Source organism: Lissotriton helveticus, chromosome 1_1 (assembly GCF_964261635.1).
Source record: "Lissotriton helveticus chromosome 1_1, aLisHel1.1, whole genome shotgun sequence".
Taxonomy (NCBI): domain Eukaryota; kingdom Metazoa; phylum Chordata; class Amphibia; order Caudata; family Salamandridae; genus Lissotriton; species Lissotriton helveticus.
The window spans coordinates 1,171,810,904-1,171,832,170 of record NC_136057.1 but is presented as its reverse complement, the minus strand read 5'-3'; the positions used below and the strand labels follow the sequence as shown (position 1 = coordinate 1,171,832,170).

Below are 21,267 nucleotides of genomic sequence, written 5' to 3'. Positions count from 1 at the left end.
TATTGCAAGTCACAGAGAGGTTTCATGACCATATGGAACAAGACCGAATGTTGTGTTTGTTTATAAGGCTATGGAACCCAGAGGTGATGTGCAATATCCTTATCATGTACTCCAGAGGGTACCTTATTTCCTATTATACATCGTCACATAATCACCTTTACCACAAACCACTTAAATCCTTCATGCATAACTCTTTTACTTTGAAGAGAGATCTTGTTGGAAAATATGAAGAGTAAAAAATAGAATCTTTAGTGCAAAACTAAACAGATGAAAAAGCTGTTAGACGAGTGTCGCAAAAAATATATTAACACAGTTTAATGGAAGCCAGTTTTAAAGAAAAATATGCAATAGCTTCAAATGTGTTGAAGCATGCAGACAGATTTTAACTTTTCTATAAGTACCTAAGGAGTGCAAAAAATAAACATGTTGCCATAAATATCTCTTTCGGCTTGTCATTGTACAGCTAGAAAAGTAGAGCAGTAGAAACAAAAGCAATGTTTTGGTTTGTTCCTTAAACAGCTGCTTCAATTATCCTCCATGACCTTACCTACAATTCTCCTTTGCTGCTGGCAGCAGGCATTTTGATGTCAAAACTGAAGTGTAATAAGTTACACTTCATTTGAGGTCTGGTGTCATTTCCTTATAATAGGTGTTTGGGTGTGTCACAAGTCACCGATTACAAAGAAATTATTGACAGCTTTTATACTGGGATGGTAGAATTAATCATATACCTAAAAAAGCAATAGTCCCACTTTCTATATTCTGTTCCACACCATTTGAAGATATTGTATGTGTGTGTGTATATAATCTGTAAAGGAAGGTCATTTTAAGGTTCAGGATGGGCAGTGGTAAAGGTAGGTAAGGGTACATTTAGGATTTCGGGGTGGGTAGTTGTAAAGGAAGGAATTGGCAATTGTAGAGTTTAAGGTTGAGTAGTGGTAGAGGGAAGTATGGGTAGTGGTAAATGGAGGTAAAGTTAATTTTAGGATTAGTGATGGGTAAAGTTAATGGGAGCAATGGGCAATTGTAGAAAATTAGGTTTTTGATGGGGGCGAGGAAACTTCTGAAGCAACAACCACAATCCCTGTCAGGGTGAACCACAAAAATCATGAAATTAACCTGTGCTTAACCCTCTGGTAGGTTGGCACAAAAGCAGTCAGGCTTAACTTGGAGGCAATGTGAAAAGTATGTATTCAGCACATAAACAGTAGTGAAGTAAAAACACAACACAAGAAAAATCCCATACCACTTTAGAAAAGTACAGTAAATGCAAATATATTTAATGATATCAGCAGAGGTGTAGCTAGAGCTTGTGGCGCCCAGGGCTATCACTCAGATTGCCGCCCCTGGAGGGGGTGTGGGTGCTGGGGAAAAAGGACGGAGAGCACTTGAAAGAGGTCCGAAAGACACGTAGTATCGCCGTTAATAGTTACCTTGATCATACAAGTTACATGCATATTCAAGGCACGGTACAAGGCTACACAGTTGAATACACCAGTGGCTGACAAAAGAGAACATAGAGAGCATGATCTATCTGGGGACTCAGACAAAACGCATGTGACATCCATCAGAGAGCTGCATGAACAATTACCTGGTAATATTTTCATCTTTTCCAGCACTGAACGTTCTCATGCTTGCGTGAATTATATATTGGGAGATTCGATTTTTCATTTCTTTACTATAGTTATTTCGATAGTACTTTATTTAATTGAAATATAAATTTAAGTCCATTTAAAGTTTAAATAAATATATAATTCACATTTTTATTTAAAAAAGCATGTCAATAAGTGCCATTAAGTGTATGAAACTGTCATGATTTCAAATAAGATTAGAACCATTAGCATCTATTAAACAAAAAGAACCACTGAAAGACCACACTTATAGAATTTCATTTTAAAAATAAATAGAAATCTCCTCTAAGTGATCACTGGCCTTTTATAAATGGCATAAATTAATTTTCCTAGACACCATACAATTCTGATGTAGCAAGCAAGAGCTGATAAGTAGTTAATTTGGCACTTAACAAAGGCATATACACTTTTCCTTCTCATAAATCGCCCAGTTCCTTTATGCCATTAATCATTGCTGGATTTTGCCCAGTCTCAAATTTAGTAAAGTATGCTTAACAGCTGGATCCAGCACAAACCGTAAGAAACTTGATACCACTGCCTGTTTAATTTTAAACTGATAAACTTGGAATAATGTTGACCTTTTCCTGATGTATGCTAAATACTTCTCAAATGATACCAGGAAGCAAGCATCCTTAACTTCTACTGCTTTGAGCTGCAGTTCTGAGTCATCTTTAAAAAGTTTCGTAATCTGGTCCCCCAAAGTTTATTTAACAAATAATTTAGACCCCACTTCAACTCTACATGTGGATTTTACTAATGCACACATAACAGTGGCTTGCATGCCATTAACATTATCGCGCACATCAGCTAATTTTTAAGAACATACAGGAGAAGTTTCAATGATTATCTAAACTGTATTTAATTGGTTTGTAGCTGGTTTTGCAGCGCAGGGCATTCATCAGGTACTTTTTGTTTTGAAAACAGTCTCGGGCCTGCTGCCAGTTGCATTTAAGAACTCCAAGCATTATTATGGGAGGCAAGCCCTCGAACCCTCACTCCCCCATACTAGCCTGAGAGAAATTTAAGTTACGCTGGCATAATTTCGGGAAGTTCGCATTACGGTTGTGATGTTAAATTCTTGAAATCACCTCATAACATCACTCCTCATAAATACGCATTATTCATGGTAAGCAGTTACTGTGGATGGGGCAATTTCTAGAAAAAGTTTACAGAGAACCGAGCAGCTGTTGTTCACCAGGACTCCTACCTCCCAGCATTGCTCTGCATTTCTGTGCAGTGCAGTCTTTCCGGAGTGAGTGACAAGCGCAGCGAGGCTTTCAGCCTTGAAAGTGACCCATCGCTGCTGCAATATTTTTCAGCCCGAGGGCTGGCCAAACATTATTCCCAGGGCCGTCATTGGTAGCACTTTCATGCGCTACAAGATTGACAGCCCAGGGTCATCACGGGACCCACAACCACAAACGCGGTACGTCGCGCACGAACTGCCCCCCCCCCCACCACTATGCTCGGTGGTGGTGTGTGCACTGCAGGCAGCCTTTACACTTCACACGGGGGCCGCGCGGCACTGGTGTCCCATTCCGGTGGCCTTTATAATTTAATTGGGGACACTCACACTACTGTAATGACTGACAGTAGTGACAGTTACTGTCCCCAAATAAATTATAAAGGCCGCCGCCACGGGCCACAAGTGCCGCGCGGCTGCTGCCCACAAGCTAGTGCCGTCTGGGGCGGACTGCCCCCCCCCCCCCAGCAACGTCACTGGATAGCAGAATGACAAACTCCAATCAGTAGAATGGGAGGTGTGCCATTTCAAAGCTTTAAGTGAGTATAGCACCTAAAACCACAAAGCAATATTCACGGTTATCGAGTCATGCTTGACTGGGGGAAAGTGACACATTCAGCCTGAGCATAATGGATTGAGAGCCGGATAAAGTGACCAGGTTAGTCCACTAAAAAAGTTACCTTCTGAAAGTTCAGCATTAGGAGTCTAGGTCTCAGTGGAGGAAGCTGCAAGGAGCAGGGAGAGTGCTGAGGAGAGTTATCCCTGTAGCATGAAGAGCAGGCATGGCATTGGGGATGTACTAAGAGGACGGAGTCCCAGTGTGTGTAAAGATTATTATTATCCAATCAAAACAAATAATCAACAAAGCATTGACTGAGTCCACACTGTTTTAATCACAACAGGACTAGGTATATTGAATATACATGAAAATAAATCAGTAGGTACAATTAGTTGTACAGTGCCCCAGAAAGGGTAGGGAAAGGTGGTGGTGGGTGATCTAGTGAGGATGAGGTAGTGAAAAAGATTAGTGACAGTAAAATCAATGAATTACGAAGACTGTATTTGTGAATCATATACAGTACAATAGACAATTAGTTCATGCCAATGATTCAAAAAATCATAACCCACATTGTACAATAAATGAAACAAATGATGGCGTGAAGTTGAAAATCAAATGGACAGTTGTCGACGTTTCGACCCTCTAAGGAATGCCGGGGTTAGTTAAGCCCTCGCTGTAGGGTCTTCATCAGGACAAGAGATCGGGGCAGACAACCTATTTTGATGTATACAAAATCAAGAATTAAATTTCAAAAAGGTGGGATGAGTCTCATAATACTGGGATAGGTGCACACATATTGAGACATAGTCTGGGATTATCATAGAAGGCTTAATAACTAAAAAATATGAAGGATTGCAGAATTGTCCTATATGAATAAGGAATTAGTTGGTAGTAATTAAAAAAAGCCACATGTCTTCATGCTAATGACATGGATTGCATGAGAAAAATAGATCGGTATGACAAGCAGACCGATGTGGATTAAGCAGTTCGATTGGAAGGAACCAAATTAACACCAGTATGCCCGAGCAAAAAGAATCAGAAAATGAGCCCAGGGGACACTAATAAATTGCTACCCAATTACCTTATTATGTGGTATAGAATAACGTGGTCTCAGGTCTTCAATTGGTAAATTCCTGTGTGGCAGTTGGGATCTGCAGAGGAATATATGGAGCGAAACAAAGTCGAATCGCAACATAACAGGATGTGGGCAAAGTGAACAAGTAGGGGTGGAAAATGACTTACCGCGTGATAATTAATGGAACCTTCCCAAGCCGAAGCGCAGGGAGGCGGTAGTGGCACCCAATCGAACTGCTTAATCCACATCGGTCTGCTTGTCATACCGATCTATTTTTCTCATGCAATCCATGTCATTAGCATGAAGACATGTGCGGTTTTTTAATTACTACCAACTAATTCTTTATTCATATAGGACAATTCTGCAATCCTTCATATTTTTTAGTTATTAAGCCTTCTATGATAATCCCAGACTATGTCTCAATATGTGTGCACCTATCCCAGTATTATGAGACTCATCCCACCTTTTTGAAATTTAATTCTTGATTTTGTATACATCAAAATAGGTTGTCTGCCCCGATCTCTTGTCCTGATGAAGACCCTACAGCGAGGGCTTAACTAACCCCGGCATTCCTTAGAGGGTCGAAACGTCGACAACTGTCCATTTGATTTTCAACTTCACGCCATCATTTGTTTCATTTATTGTACAATGTGGAGTATGATTTTTTGAATCACTGTCATGAACTAATTGTCTATTGTACTGTATATGATTCACAAATACAGTCTTCGTAATTCATTGATTTTACTGTCACTAATCTTTTTCACTACCTCATCCTCACTAGATCATCCACCACCACCTTTCCCTACCCTTTCTGGGGCACTGTACAACTAATTGTACCTACTGATTTATTTTCATGTATATTCAATATACCTAGTCCCGTTGTGATTAAAACAGTGTGGACTCAGTCAATGCTTTGTTGATTATTTGTTTTGATTGGATAATAATAATCTTTACACACACTGGGACTCCGTCCTCTTAGTACTTACTGAACCCAGGTCCCAGTGACTATGTTTGGGTAAACCCCCCCCCCTTTTCATACCCTGGCATTGGGGATGGCCATCGTTGTAGCACGAAGATCCAATTGGGCGTTGCTGGTGGCCACTGTAAGCTGTTGTTGCGATAACGTGAAGCCAAGGTCTCATATTTCTTGTTGCTGCTGTGGGAAGGGTGAAGTTGCATCACTCAGGTGATGGATCAGTTTGTCTCAAGCAAGAAAAAGTCTCACTCACGTGGTAGCAGTGCTTCTTTGGTAACACAGCAGTGGTCCTCTAGTGGTTCATACAAAGCAGTATATATTAGGTGGTGAAACGAATTTCGTAGCGCGCATTGCATCGCAAAATGCGATGAAGTGCGCGCTACGAAATTCGTTTTATAAATTAAATTGTTTACTTACCTGTAATTATCCATATGCCGGTTTTTAGCCCTCTCCTCCCTGCCCTCCCTCTCCCCGCCCCACCGTAACTCCCTCCACAGCCTGCGGCTGGCGGCATGTGACGCACACACATGCCCATAGGGCATGTATGTGCGCCATATGCACACACATGTACATTTCAGGGGTGCAGCAGGGTGTCTTTGAGACACCCCTGCACCCTTGAAATAATTCTCAAATTGCGATTAGCAAATTGCAAATTCGCAATTTGAGAATTACTTCACAATCATTCCTATGGGCCTCCTGGCCCATAGGAATGAATGGGAAATTATTCCTTATTGGCGAATTCGCAAAATGCGAATTCGCAAATAAGGAAGATTAAGGAATCGCAAAAAAATAGCGATTTTTTTCATACATTCCATTTTGTGATTTCTAAATAGCGATTCCTTAAAAATCGCTATTTAGGAATCGCAAAATGGAATGTTGATACATCTGCCCCTTGGTCCTAAATGCTCACCAAACACTATGTTAAGCACGTAGACCAATAAGGTAAATTAAAGAGAACTCTGGCCATAAATACGGAAGCATTAAGTGCTTCGATGCCACGCAGAACTCTAGAAGACACTATACGAATGGTGCTAGCGTAACAGTATATGCAGGTACATTATTACCATACTCTCACAGTTCTTAACGTCCAATAGATTTTTCCCATGTGTTCCTAACTCGTATTAGGCTTTCAGAACAGTCAATCTGTGTAACTTTGTGGAGCAGAAAACGAAAATATTAACTAATATAGATGTTTTTTTTTAACCATTACAAGCATTCAAAAAGGCTGAAGAAAACAATGCAATCATGTCATTCTTTTTTTCCTTAAAGCGTTAACAAACCATACTTATCCCAGACTGAGATGTCTAAGGTGGCCCATTATCTCCCAAATACATTCATAGTACACATACTCTTGCACATAATATGTCTTTAGGACACGCTTTTGGTGCGTCATGTGACTAAGCTTGATTCCGCCACCTTACTAACGAGCTGCACTTCTTTATAAATGTGATGTTCCTTGTGGCATCTTGTGCTAAATTCATAATACATAATTGTCCTTTGTCTCCTTGTCCCGCAGATGTACATCCAGACGACTACCCTCACCGTGTCCATGAGTTTAAGTGCATCCGTGTCGCTGGGCATGCTCTACATGCCCAAAGTCTACATCATCATTTTTCACCCGGAACAGAATGTGCAGAAACGGAAGAGGAGCTTCAAGGCGGTGGTGACAGCTGCCACAATGCAGAGCAAGTTGATCCTAAAAGGAAACGACAGACCGAACGGAGAGGTCAAAACAGAGCTCTGTGAAAGTCTGGAGACCAACAGTAAGTCCTCCGTAGACTATCCAATGATCAACAATGGCAGTACTTCCTAACAGATGTACGTATGGAATTCTTGTTTGCAAGTTTTGCACCCCTTTCCGCAAGTTCTATTCTGGCATGGCTTGCAAGACACTGTATGCTAAACAGGGGCGTAGTATCAACTGTGCAGCAGGTGCACTGGCGTCGGGGCACATATGTCCCAGGGGCCCATCGAACCTGAATATTTCTCCATTTAACTACTCAACAAGTACTCAGGAGGGAAAATGACCTTCCCTGAACTAGGGCCCATGGTACCCCGGCTACGCCACTGATGTGTCAGCACAGTGAACTCAGCCCTTGTAAATTCAGGCGCCTGCATGGCTAAATGAAATTATAAGTTGCCGTGAAGTAGGTACTTAAAAAAGTGATGCATTTAAGAAGGAAAATCACTTGTCACACTCAGTCGCATTCCCCATCTGTATACTGGTTTTCAGCTACTACTGTGACCTGTTGTGAGCCAAGGACCACAGCAGAAAGAAGTTTACCAATGCTTTCAAATGATATGCTTTTTTAAATACCTCTGAAAAGAGCATGTTGCGTACCTTTTAGGCATGGTGCATTGTAAACATAATGCATTAATTAGTATTTACCTAAAAATCATTTTATGTTTCTAAGAGCCTGCATGAGTATTGCAATTCCCACCTAAGCCAACAATCCTAGTTGGGCTGATTTGAGAGGGCATCATCAACCCTCTTAGAAGTTTGAAGCATGAATTGGGTAATAATACACGCGCTACAGAATTACCAGGTCATTTGCCGCATGTTTTTTTCCCAATTTCCACTCCCTTTTCTACTTATACTTTCCTCCTCCTTTCAGAAGGCAGAAGTGTGAGGGCAACAGTAGATGGTTTTACCGGGTGCAATTCTGCACCCGTCAAAATCATAACTGTGCAGGGCAATGATTGAAAAGAAAAGCTATGTAAATACCACTCCACACAACTTGGACTAAGTGCTTACTCTACAATAATACATGACATGTTTCAGTATAGTTGCCATTAGCACTTCACGCCTTATTAAAAACCTATTTTGTACTGAACAGAATTCCATAGCGAAGTAATATCACCTGAGGATAACAAGTGTCATGTTACTGAAAGGTTGGCTTGGGACAAATGTTGTTACACTTTATAATACAGATTTTTTCTCACCATGGCAAAAATTGAGGAACCCTTGCTTAAAATATTAAAACACCCATTTTTCTGACGTATGCTAGAGATTAACAAATACATCATGGTCCATTACTAACATTCAACAAGAAGTAAAAAATTATAGTTTGTGTAATGTGTACTTCACACTTGTACAACACTAACTACCATTGTTATGTCATCGCAGAGTATTCTTTCTCTGGACGTCCAAAGTTTGTAGATCTGGTAAGGCAACAATTATTTGTGTCTGTTGTTAGTTCACGTTTGGTTGTGTAAGTTTAGAAGAGAGTTCGTTGAATGTTTAGTTTAGAACTTATTTGTGTAGGTGAGTGTGTAGTTAAGTTGTATTCAATTGTGAGAGATCTTCATAGCATTGGATATGTTTGGGAGGTGCTTGGGAGGGTGTTTCTATTTTTCCAGACTGGGTCATAATTATAGAACTTTAACATCTATGCACTAGCAATCAGGGCTGGACTGGGAACGGAAACCAGCCCTGGCAAATTTCACGTCCGGCACCTGGATAAGGCCGATTTTGTTACAGGGGGGGCAAAATTGCCGGTCCCCTGTAACAAAAACAGCCCCTCAAGGGCCCAAAACAGGCCCCCACCATGGCGGCCATACCGGGAAAACGCCTGGTGCCCGCAACGGCCAGTCAGGCCCTGCTAGCAATTCTCACTTTTTCATTGCTCGGCTGGAGAAACGTGTTATCTCTCTATACATTGAAACCCTGGCCATTAATTATGATGGGATGTTGTGTGCATGAGGATGTGATAGTTATTTAATCTGAATTTTTATAAGTGGTTCTAAAATTTATATAGGAATGATCCAGGCTTTTAGTTGAGAGCACTTCGACTTCTAAATACATTTGGAGCTGTTTTGTGCTTATAAGGTCATCAAGTAGTTCTTTGATTTGTGCTACCTGAGAAAGGTCACTGAGAAATGTGACTGTAAAGGTGATCTGCAGTGAGAATTCTTGACCGGAGGTAATGAGTGCTGATGTGTGCCACAATAACCCAACTGCATGGCCTATCTAGCCTGTCCTGGATGTGTGTTAGGTATGCGGTCTATTGTGTTCCGTTGGATCAATCAATGAGAATTTATAAAGCGATTCAAAGCACCTGTGAAGTTCTCAAGGCACTTGGGTTGCTAGCAGCTTCACAGTGCTCTGTTCATCCGAACAGCTAGGTCTTGAGTCCTTTCTTGGATTCATGAAGCGATTAGGTGGTCTAAGGTGCCGGGAAAGTTCATTCCAAACTTTGGCCGCCAGGTGAGAGAAGGAGTATCCTCTACTGTTAGCTTTGTGGATCTGGGAGTGTCTGCGTGGAAAAGGGAGGTGGATCATAAGTGTATGGTCAGTTGGTGGAAGGTCATTCGTTTGTTGATATATGCTGGTCCTTTGTTGTTCAGGGCTTTGTATGCATGTGTCAACATCTTAAACCAGCATCTCTTCTGGATCGGGAGCCAGTGTAGGTTCTTGAGGTGCGAAGCAATGTGAGTTTGGATGTTAGTGTGTTTTGTTTCAAGGGGTCAAGTGCTGTTACGAGCATGGAGATAGCCAACTACATGGAATGCTTGTGTCATGTTGGTTGCATGGAGTTATGTTGGAAGTTTGTTGTCACCTGTTCTGGGGCTGTTAAATAGACTGCCAAGCATTGCCAACACCCTTTATGACTAGCAACTTGTACATTAGACTCACATTTCTGACCCCTCTCCCTCTTTGAGGGTACTGATCCCTGTTGAAGTTCTTCCTCGTTCTAGGACACCTCTAAGAGGGAGTGCCCTGACAACTTCAAGCTTCAGTCATTTCAGGTGGTGAGAAGCGTGACAAAGAGTGATACTGCAAAGACCCCAAGTGCCAGAATGGTGACCAGTTGCCGCATGGAAATGTTGTGTAAAACCTGGAGCCAGTGATCAGGCTAGATGGAAAAGGGTAGATCGGCACAGCTCATTGTCCCATTCTGAAAAGCAGTACCTGCTCCTTATGCCTCAAAAGCCTTTGGTCCTGTCTACTTATTCTCTCAGTAATCCAGCTCTGTAGCTGGTGCAGCGTGAGTGCATGTGAGAGCATGTTTACAAATAAATATCCTGAAGGAGAGCAACAATATGTGATATTGAAACTAGCTGTTCGGAGAAAGTTAGTTTCAAACAACAAATGTAACGTTCAAGTCTTTTCCGACATGTCTTTCAAAACTGGATGTCGAACATAGTGAATACAACTGCTAATTCCAAAATTCTACAAACTGGGGATCTAACCTGTTATTGCACAGCAGACAAAATTATGAATTAATTTTAATGGGATTACTGTAACTATTTCACGCTATCACAAGGTCACACAAATTCTGAAAGAAAACTCTTAACTTAATTTAATTATATATAACGTATTGTTTATGAAGGTGCCTGTTTGTTAAAATAGTTGAGGGCAACCCAGTTACTGTTAAAGGGGTACTGGTGCATTACATGTCAGTTTTTTTTAAATGCAAGCATGTTGGGCAAGTAGCAGAACCAAGCAATGACACAGGACGCGGGAGGGCTAGAATTGGAAGGGGATGCTGCCCCAAAGGTTACCGAAGGTACAAATGCAACACAAGTAATGTTCATAGAAGCCCAAACAGCCAACAGTTGGAAACATTTTATTATTACCTCAAAACTAACCAGTAAAGAATTAGCAATGCCTAACACAGATGTGGAATCTACTAATGGGAAACGTATCTACATAAAGTTGCACAGTATTAATGATCAAAATATATATTTGATCAGAAAGTAATACTTTTAAATGTTGATGGCCTAAATATCTGCACAAGTACAAGTGGCTAAAAACCTGCTTGGTAAATTAGAATCCTTCAATTATCCTACTTCAGGAAACTAAACCTACTAGATACGTTTTAAATTAAGGAAAGTTAAAATGTTTCAGAACTAGGACATACATTGCTTTTATAATCTACAAATGCCAGGCATGCAGGGGATGGGGGATTGGTATTATGATTTCTAAACAACTTGAGATATATATATATATATATATATATATATATATATATATATATATATATATATATATATCAAAAAGATCCCGACCGCCCTTTGCTGCGGTCATAAACGGGCATCTTTATCTGCTACAGATATTCCCTAACGGTGACCCTTGGTATGTTTGCAAATTAAAAAGAAACTCTTCATATTTCCATCTTATTATGGTCTTTTGGGAAATGAGTCCTTCTTGTCAAATGATATATTCTCATATATGGCTCAGTCAAAAGGAGAAATCATTCTATTAGGAGAATTTAACTTTCTACAAAATCCATTTGCAGACTCTTGTAAGTATCACAAAATTAAAAAAAAGCATCTACAGCTGCGGTAATTAAAGCATTTAGAGAAGAAATTAATTTGACTAATCCTTGTTGAGTTCAAAATACAACCAAATACACTTGCATCTCCAAAGATTCAAATCTGAAGCCAACCTAATGTCTTGTAAGTCTCTGCCTCTTTAACAATTTACCCCCTAAACCTGTTTCCCCGTGAAGTCTTTGACCATTCTGCCAACATTTTTTTTTTGTATTCTTTGCCGGGGAATAAGCAATTCAGAAGGCAGATGGGTAGGCTGCTTCGAAATGATGAAGGGTGGGCTGCAAATATGCATAAGATTTTTTCAATCTAAACATTGACTTTGCTGGAATTAGCATCCTCTGGACACCTTTAAAACATCCATTAGGGGCCAGATAATTACAAGATTGATTTACATTTGTCTGTGTCTAAACTAGGGTGGCGTAGTGACCTAAAGAACAATGATGGATTCAACCCAGATCTGTGATTGGGGGTGAGTGTCTGAAAAGGTTTAGTTATCTGTCCATCATCTCCTTGTTTTTGCTATGACCTCACATATTACATCACTCATGCCATGGACAGTGACATCACTGATTATATCATTGATGACATCGCAAATTACATCCCTGATGACATCACTGATGACACTTCCACTCACACCCACGTACAACCTCTTATATGTCCACACACACATCCAGAAAAACACTCACGTACCCATTCACAAACCTTATTCAACAAATCACACCCACCAACTCACTCACTCATACAGACACGAATAGTCAAATCACCCACCCATATATCAACTTATACACCCACTCACAGAGCCACTCTCACTAATACAGCCACTCATATAACCAGTCACTCACTCACATAACTACTCACACTAGCACTCATTCACTAACACAGCCACTCAGACAGCCACTCACATACCCATACAGCTACTCACACATCCATTCACTGATCTAGTTAACCACTTGCATTCCCATTCACACATGTATGCAAACAGCCACTCAGTCATCAAAACAGCCACTCACATACTCCCAACACATATAGCCACTAAGGCAACCACTCACTCACCCATACAGCCACTCACACAGTCATTCACATGCCAATACAGCTACACACACACACCCTTATTCACTTATACATCCTCTCACAAACAGACATCACTCAGACACCCACTCCAACAATGCTAACGACAGTCACACACCTACTCAGATGACATATGTTAGAAACAGTATCACTTATTACCAGTTTAGAAAGAATATTGATTTAACTTATGCAATAGGTTACCATATATCCTTAAGTCTCAGAAACATTTATGAAACACTTTTAGTCACTCAATGATGTCATCCGTGATGTAGTTTGAGATATCATGAGTGATGTCACTGGCCATGTCATGACTGATCTAATGTGTGAGGTCATAAGCAGTGCATTGTGGGTCATAAGTTATAGTTAGCTCAGGCAACTTTAACTTCTGAATTTCAATAGTTTTGTACAGGAGAAATCGAAGCCTAACTATAACGTCCCTGCAACCTTTGTTCAGTAAAAAAAAAAAAAAAAAAAATATATATATATATATATATATATATATATATATCCCTTATTTAATGCTTGAGTGAGTGGGTGTGTGAGTTTCTATTTGGGTCTGTCACTGGGTGTGTGAGGGCGCTATAGGTTTGTCAGTGGGTATGCAAACGGCTGTATGGTCTGTGAATGGGTTTGTGAGTGTTTCTGTGGGTATGTGATTGGGTGTCTGAATCGGTGCATGGGTGAATAAGTAGGTATGTGAGTGCTGCATGGGTAGTGAGTGACTTTGTGAGGGACTGATAGGTTAGTGTGTGGCCATGTGAGTAGGTGTATGTGTGTTTGAGTGGGTGTGAGAGTGGCAGTAGGAGGGCATAAGTAGGTGTCTCAGTGCCTGCATGGGTATTTGAGTGAGTATGTGAGTGGCTGTTTTAGTGAATAAGTGGGTGAATGAGTAGCTGTATGGGTGAATAAGTGGGTGTGTAAGTAGCTATATGAGTGAGTGGCAATGTGAGTGGCTGTATTGGTGTGTAGTGGGTGTGTGAGTGGCTGTATGGGTAATTGAGTGGCCATGTGAGTGTCTGGGTAGGCGAATGAGTTGGTGTGTGAGTTGCAGTTTGGTGACTGAGTGGCGGTGTGAGTCCCTGTATGGGTGAGTGACTGGGAGTGAAAGTGGCTGTGTGTGTGAGTAGTTGTTTAAGTGGGTGTATGTTTAACTGAGTGGGTGTGTTAGTGGCTGTATTAGTGTATGTGAAAGTGAGTGGTTGTCTGAGTGGTTGTATGGGTGCGTGAATGAATGATTGTGTGAGTGAGTGAATGCCTCTGTTGAAAGGCTTTTTTTTGGGTGAATGAGTGGGGTGCAAGTGGCTGTATGGTGAGTGAGTGGCTGTACGAGTGACTGGATGGGTGCGTGAGCAGCTGTGTAGGTAGGTGTATGGTTAAGTGAGTGACTGTGTGAGTAGCTGTATGGGTGAGTGAATGGATTTGGGAGTGGCTCTACGGATGAGTGAAAGGGAGCATGAGCAGTTGTATGGGTGTGTGAGTGGGTGTATGAGGGGTTGTGTAAGTTTGTGAGTGGTTCTGTGGATGAAGTCATAAATTATCTCATCAGTGATGTTATTTGAGATGTCATCAGTGATGTCATGAATTATGTAATATGCAAGGTCATAAGTAGTGCATTGCAGGACACAAGTTATAGTTAGCTCAAGTAACTATACCTGCTGAATTTCACTGGTTTTGTATATGTGAAATTTGAGCATTACTATAACGTCCTTTCCGTGTCTTCAGTGATTAAAAACCAAGTATGTCAGTCAGTCAGTCAATCCACTTTATTCGATTAATTAAAATCATAAAAGTACAAAAGATAAAACACAAACATAGACAATATAACAAATAATTGTAACTTAATAATTAAACTACACAGACAATATTTCTGTGCACTTAGATGAAAATACTAACACAAAATCATACCCCTTATCCCATAAAATCCCAATAAAAATTACAATATTGCTTAGGGAGAAGGCATCTTTAAATTTCTTTGTTTCTTTAGTCTCACAGCAGCTACCAAAAAGGATGCAATATAAAAAATATCCCCAGGGTTACACAAAGACTGTAGGAAGACAAATGCCGGTCTTACCTCAGTGAAACCCCTGCCTCTCAGGATAGGAACCAGAAATCTCAGACGAATATGGGAATAAAAATCACAAAACATCATGAAGTGCAATGTGTCCTGAGATGAAAAGTTATCACATTTGCAGGGTTCAGCATCAACAGGGTTACACCATTCCCGATAATCCCCCAATGTAAAATGGATCAAATTAAAGCGGAGCCTAATTAGGAGCCAATGATGGTAAGGTTTATTAACTATTGTAAAATAAGGTTCCAATTTGATTGATGTTTTTAAACGGTAAAGGGCCCTAAATGATGGTTTACATAGCGCCTGTTCTTCTCGGTCCATCATCAAAACCTTATTACAATTCAATTTTACCCACAACACATCCTCCTTCCTGGTCTTCTCGATTCCTCATAAAGTTCTGGCCGTCCTATTTTAATAAACATGCTTTTGACATACGAGAGCCATTTGATTTTTAGGGACTTATCTAACTTCAAACAGTCCCGTAAAATCCAATGCTTCAAGGTTAAATCAGGGTTCAACCAGGTTTTGAGCCAGCAGAGCAACGGAGCTGTGTACAAAGTATCAGTAACATAGCCTAGCCCTAACTCCTGGTGTATGGCATACGATGGAGTAGATTGTGGAACAGACAGAAGACTTCGTAGGAATTAGTTTTCAGCTATCTGTATCCCAACCTGTTCTTTATAGCCCCACATAGAGGATCCATAGGTCGCAATGGCCAAACTCTAGGCTTTGTAAACCTTTAGAATAGCCTCTATCGGTCTGGCCCCCAATCGCTGTGCAAACCCTAAAAGAGATGAGGAAGCTGCATTCTTTTTAACTTTTTGTTGCATAACCCAAGAAGACCTGTCATCAAAAAGGACTCCCCGATAAGTGAAGGAGGACACGGAAGAGACTTCCAATCCATTACAATAAAATGTTTTCCTAACTCTGCGACCTACTGTCATAGTATGTGACTTTCCGTTATTCACAATTAAATCCAAGGAGTGCATAAAAGCCCCTAAGGCGTTTAGAAGCCGCTGGAGGCCCACTGATGTACGGGCTAAAGGTACTGCATCATCGCGTATAGGAGAACAGGGATTAAGCAGTCTCCTACACGCGGGATATCCAAGGCCTCTTCCACAAACACTTTGTCCAGATTATTAATGTAAAGAGTGAACAGCATGGGTGCAAGAATGCATCCCTGCCGGACGCCCCTCCCAGAATTGAATGATCTAGTGCAATCACCAGCCTGCGTTATCCTAACCGAGGCTGTAAGACCTTGGTGAAGGTTGGCTAAAAAATAGACTAGGCAAGGGTCGAGACACATTTTCAGCAGGATATTCCAAAGCTTTGACCTGGTAACCAGGTCAAAAACGCTGGATAAGTCCATAAAAGCCATCGTCAAGCACCCCTCCTTGGCCATAGTATATTTGCTTATCAATAAGTGCAAATTTAAACATTGATCCATGGTGCTCCTTCCACCTCTAAAACCTTATTGTATATTAGATAAAATCCCCCTCTCATCTACCCAATCAGTAACTTTAATTAGGATTACCTTTCCCAGGATTTTTACAGCGGAATCAATAAGAGATATCGGCCTAAAACACCGAGGATCCCCTTGCTGCCCCTTTTTAAAAATGGGTATAATAATTGATTTTAACCAGGAGGCCGGGAAACCAGCTGAGCCCACAGCATTAAAAACATTTGTAAGTATGTTGGCCCAAAATTGAGGATTACTTTTAAAGAGGTCTGCAAGAACACCATCTGGACCTGGTGCTTTATGACTAGCAGTGTCTCCTATGGCCTTCTCAATTTCTCCATCATTAAACTCAAGCGTGGTGCTGGCTCGATAGAGTGAGAACCAAGTTGTACAGTCTGCGGCCCCCTCCGACTCATAAATCGCTTAGAAATGGGAAAGCCATTGAGCCTCAGAGAAATTACAGTCCTGAACCTCATTATACTCCCCTGAAAAAAAAGGGGTGTTTATGATGGTCCAGAATCTTGAACTATCTTAGTACCTCCACAGACAGCAGTGAATTCCACGCCTCGTCCTTAATCTCTTTTTTCCGGCTATCAAGCACTAATTTATAAACCTTCCTTCTCTCGGCTATCAACTCCCTATCCCGTGGCTGTTTTTTCAGGGCTAAAATTAAAGACCGATGGGCTTGTGAGCATTTCTCACTGAACTTCTTAGGGCCACACTTGGGTCTGCCTTTGATTTTTAAACATAGATCGCAGCTTACTTGAGTACAAAAGCTCCGAGTACCGCATTCTTGGAACTTCGTGGCTCAATGCAGATGGCAAATTGATCTGTGCATTTCTCATACAGGCCCTTAAGAAAATTATCTGGAATTACATTAGCCCATCTAACCCTCCTCCCCTGGTCACAGGGTAGCACCTTTGACATAGCCCGGTTCCTACCACCCTTGCTCAGGATACCATAAGTGATATCCAGAATTAAAATGACCGGATTATGATCACTCAAAGAGGATCCCTGGGCGTTATAGAAAATCACCTTATTCAATAACGCGGGGGACATAAAAATGTAATCTATAACGGTATTACAAGCCGTGGCTTTAAACGTAGGACACCGGCCTCCAGGGTTTGCAAAACCAGCGTAAAAAAGATCAGCATCCGTTAAAAGCGACTCAAGACCCTCACCCCGTAAGGTGTGCTCAAAATGTGGGATCTTGGCAAAATTAAGACCATGCGGATCATGTAACGAACAACGTAAATTACACAAATGCGTGTTAAAATCACCCATTAATAATACATGAAAAAAAGTGGATTGCTTTATCTTATAATTCAGAAAAGGGGGTGGTGATGAACAGAGTGCCTGAATTAAGCAGACCACTCTTACCCAGTCCAAAGATCAGGGCTTGATCCATCACCGTTTTTTAGCTCACTGCACCATCCCAGCTCAGAACTTGGCTATATGCAAATTAGTCTGTTCCTGTCCCAGTGCATGATGGGAACAGGGCAAACCAAACTACCAAGCCAATTCTTATACTGGGAAGGAAACAAGCTTCCGGGGACCGGTTTCTGCCATTTCAGGCGTCGTCGGCCCGGCTTGCTTGAATCCTGATGGTGCAATGAGCAAGGGACTCACATCTGAGTATACCCTTCCACGCTTATGGTGGACAAAATGATTCAGAAAAGGGGGTGGTGATGAACAGAGTGCCTGAATTAAGCAGACCACTCTTACCCAGTCCAAAGATCAGGGCTTCATCCATCACCGTTTTTTAGCTCACTGCACCATCCCAGCTCAGAACTTGGCTATATGCAAATTAGTCTGTTCCTGTCCCAGTGCATGATGGGAACAGGGCAAACCAAACTACCAAGCCAATTCTTATACTGGGAAGGAAACAAGCTTCCGGGGACCGGTTTCTGCCATTTCAGGCGTCGTCGGCCCGGCTTGCTTGAATCCTGATGGTGCAATGAGCAAGGGACTCACATCTCAGTATACCCTTCCACGCTTATGGAGGACAAAATGATTCAGAAAAGGGGGTGGTGATGAACAGAGTGCCTGAATTAAGCAGACCACTCTTACCCAGTCCAAAGATCAGGGCTTGATCCATCACCGTTTTTTAGCTCACTGCACCATCCCAGCTCAGAACTTGGCTATATGCAAATTAGTCTGTTCCTGTCCCAGTGCATGATGGGAACAGGGCAAACCAAACTACCAAGCCAATTCTTATACTGGGATGGAAACAAGCTTCCGGGGACCGGTTTCTGCCATTTCAGGCATCGTCGGCCCGGCTTGCTTGAATCCTGATGGTGCAATGAGCAAGGGACTCACATCTGAGTATACCCTTCCACGCTTATGGTGGACAAAATGATTCAGAAAAGGGCCAGGGACAGACTAATTTGCATATAGCCAGGTTCTGAGCTGGGATGGGGCAGTGAGCTAAAGTAACGGTGATGGATCAAGCCCTGATCTTTGGACTGGGTAAGAGTGGTCTGCTTAATTCAGACACTCTGTTCATCACCACCCCCTTTTCTGAATCATTTTGTCCACCATAAGCGTGGAAGGGTATACTCAGACATGAGTCCCTTGCTCACTGCTCCATCAGGATTCAAGCAAGCCGGGCCGACGACGCCTGGAATGGCAGAAACCGGTCCCCGGAAGCTTGTCTCCTTTCTGGTGAAGAATTGGCTTGGTAGTTTGGTCTGCCCTGTTCCCATGATGCACTGGGCCAGGGACAGACTAATTTGCATATAGCCAGGTTCTGAGCTGGGATGGGGCAGTGAGCTAAATAACGGTGATGGATCAAGCCCTGATCTTTGGACTGGGTAAGAGTGGTCTGCTTAATTCAGACACTCTGTTCATCACCACCGCCTTTTCTGAATCATTGCTTTATCTTATAATCGTTCAGAAAATAACTCGAGGTATTTATATGCTGGTTTGCATAGTCGCACTCCCCTAAATTGTAAATATTCACTAACAAGAGCTTTGGACAGTTTAGTTCACTAAGCTCCAATATCAAGCAATGGGGAGAATCTAGCTCTAACCTTTTTACAGAGCATCTTAAATCCAAAGAAAGGAGAAACAAGAGATCACCTTTAGCCCTGCCCGCTAAAGCTGGGTGTGCCACTAGAGAGAATGAGCTAAAGCCATCCAACCAAACATTATCCCCCCTATCCCAGGTCTCCTGGAGGGCAATTATGTCATATAATTTTATGAAGGATAGCCAGTTAGGATCATCTCTCTTAGATCTCAAACCCGCAATATTCCAGCTCAAGACTCTACATTTGTTAATTAGATCACCCACATGTTCAGCTCTACCCTGATTGACAGAACTTGGACCATGAGAACAAGGAACACTACTCGTAGGAATATCTCCAGATATGCTAGTGCATACCAACCCTGTACTTATCTCGGGCAGTGGGGAAGCAATGGATTGACTAGTAACTTCCCTTGACTCGGGGACATGTACTGATGGAAGTCAATCACAGGCGTCTAGGCCTGACAAAGGGGTAAATCTATTGGCTAATTCAAGTTCACAAGATCTCCCTAAGGGTACATGTGGTACACCCTGACATCTCACACCTTGCCGGGATGTCTGATCGGGTCTATAAAAAAAACATAATGGTAAAAGGGAGATTTCCCCACGATAGCACCCTTGCCATCTACTTCCTAAGTGCTCCAGCAGAAATCTGACAACCCATTCATTATTAAAATTCACAATTACACAATCCCCCCCACCGTCCTTCCTCGAATGACCAATCCAGGGGACCCGTCTTGCCATTATCAATTGGTTACAGATATCCCAATCCCAGGCCCCCACTAGCTTTAATTGGGCTGTAAACCAATGCATAGTTTTGGCCATTAGCTGGTCAGTTGATTCAGAGTACCCTTCTTGTAGAATCGGAGCGTTCCTCAATATCACTACCAGGGGGCAGCGGCCGGTGGTAGCTGTAATACCCAGTGCCCATCCTTATCACTTCTATGGGCCACACCATTCATTGTACATGGCTACAGGATTTCGTCCAGGCTGTCCAATTACTGACATAGGTTGGCTACCTGTACCACAAATAGGGCGATTATGAATGTTATCACCTACTAGACTACCCGAAAGTCTGTTTCCCACCTCCCTTGGTGAACTCGGTATGAACTGTGCAAATTCACTAGAGATATTCCCGTCCTCACCCACCTGACCACCCCGGGCTACCAGCCCCTCCGCAGAAACTAGGCCTTCTCTATCAGTTCTACTGGAAGGTGGGTCCCCAGAATTAGTGGTCATAATCAGTGGGGAGGGGTCGGAATTTACAGAATTACTCAGAACATTAGATTGCGTTTCAATTACCCGTCCCAATTTTAATAAAGAGGCTTCAATAACATGAAGATTACGCACAACATTCAATTCAAAATTAGTCAGCCTTTCTTCAATGCGAGTTAGCCTGTCAATGATCGGAGAGAGCGATGACTCTATTATGGCCCCCATAAGGCCTCCTGGGTTTCAGGGGGAACACCCAACTGGTCAGGATTCACAGTGTCTTTAATACAAGTTAGAGACTGCTGATCTAATATCAGTGAGGGTGAAGATGAAGGAGTCACAGTCACTATCCCGCCATTGTTTTTAGTCTTCTGAGCTTTAGCACTCTTCGGCCTTTGCGGCCCCTCTTCCTCTTTGTGGACGGTTCTGGCACAGTTACCATAGGTTCCTTTGGTTGCGATTTGGCTTTAGGCACAGACCTAGTCACCGCACGTGTTAGGGTGCCTGCGGATTTACCTGTGCAAACCAGAACATCAACATTAGAGCCACTAGAAGCTTCTACGGTGGCTGATGAATCCAACAAAACATTAGGAGGCTGACTAGTGGCTTTTACCACACCGCAAAGATCTAAGCCTGCAGCCCCTGGGCATTCTGGGCGTTCTGGGCGTT

The 21,267-nt window shown here is 42.1% G+C and overlaps 1 protein-coding gene across 2 annotated transcripts in view; it reads left to right on the top strand.

Annotated features, from left to right (window-relative positions):
- The window catches only part of GRM8 (glutamate metabotropic receptor 8), a 1,898,542-nt gene that overhangs the window by 1,836,911 nt on the left and 40,364 nt on the right, over positions 1-21,267 (top strand). The window contains exon 8 of one of the 2 annotated variants that reach the window (XM_078679089.1): positions 7,001-7,247. In XM_078679089.1, coding sequence (XP_078535215.1) covers positions 7,001-7,247 — 247 coding nt within the window. Of the gene's footprint in view, positions 1-7,000; positions 7,303-21,267 lie in introns of both variants that reach the window. The other variant, XM_078679093.1, reaches the window with a different exon arrangement.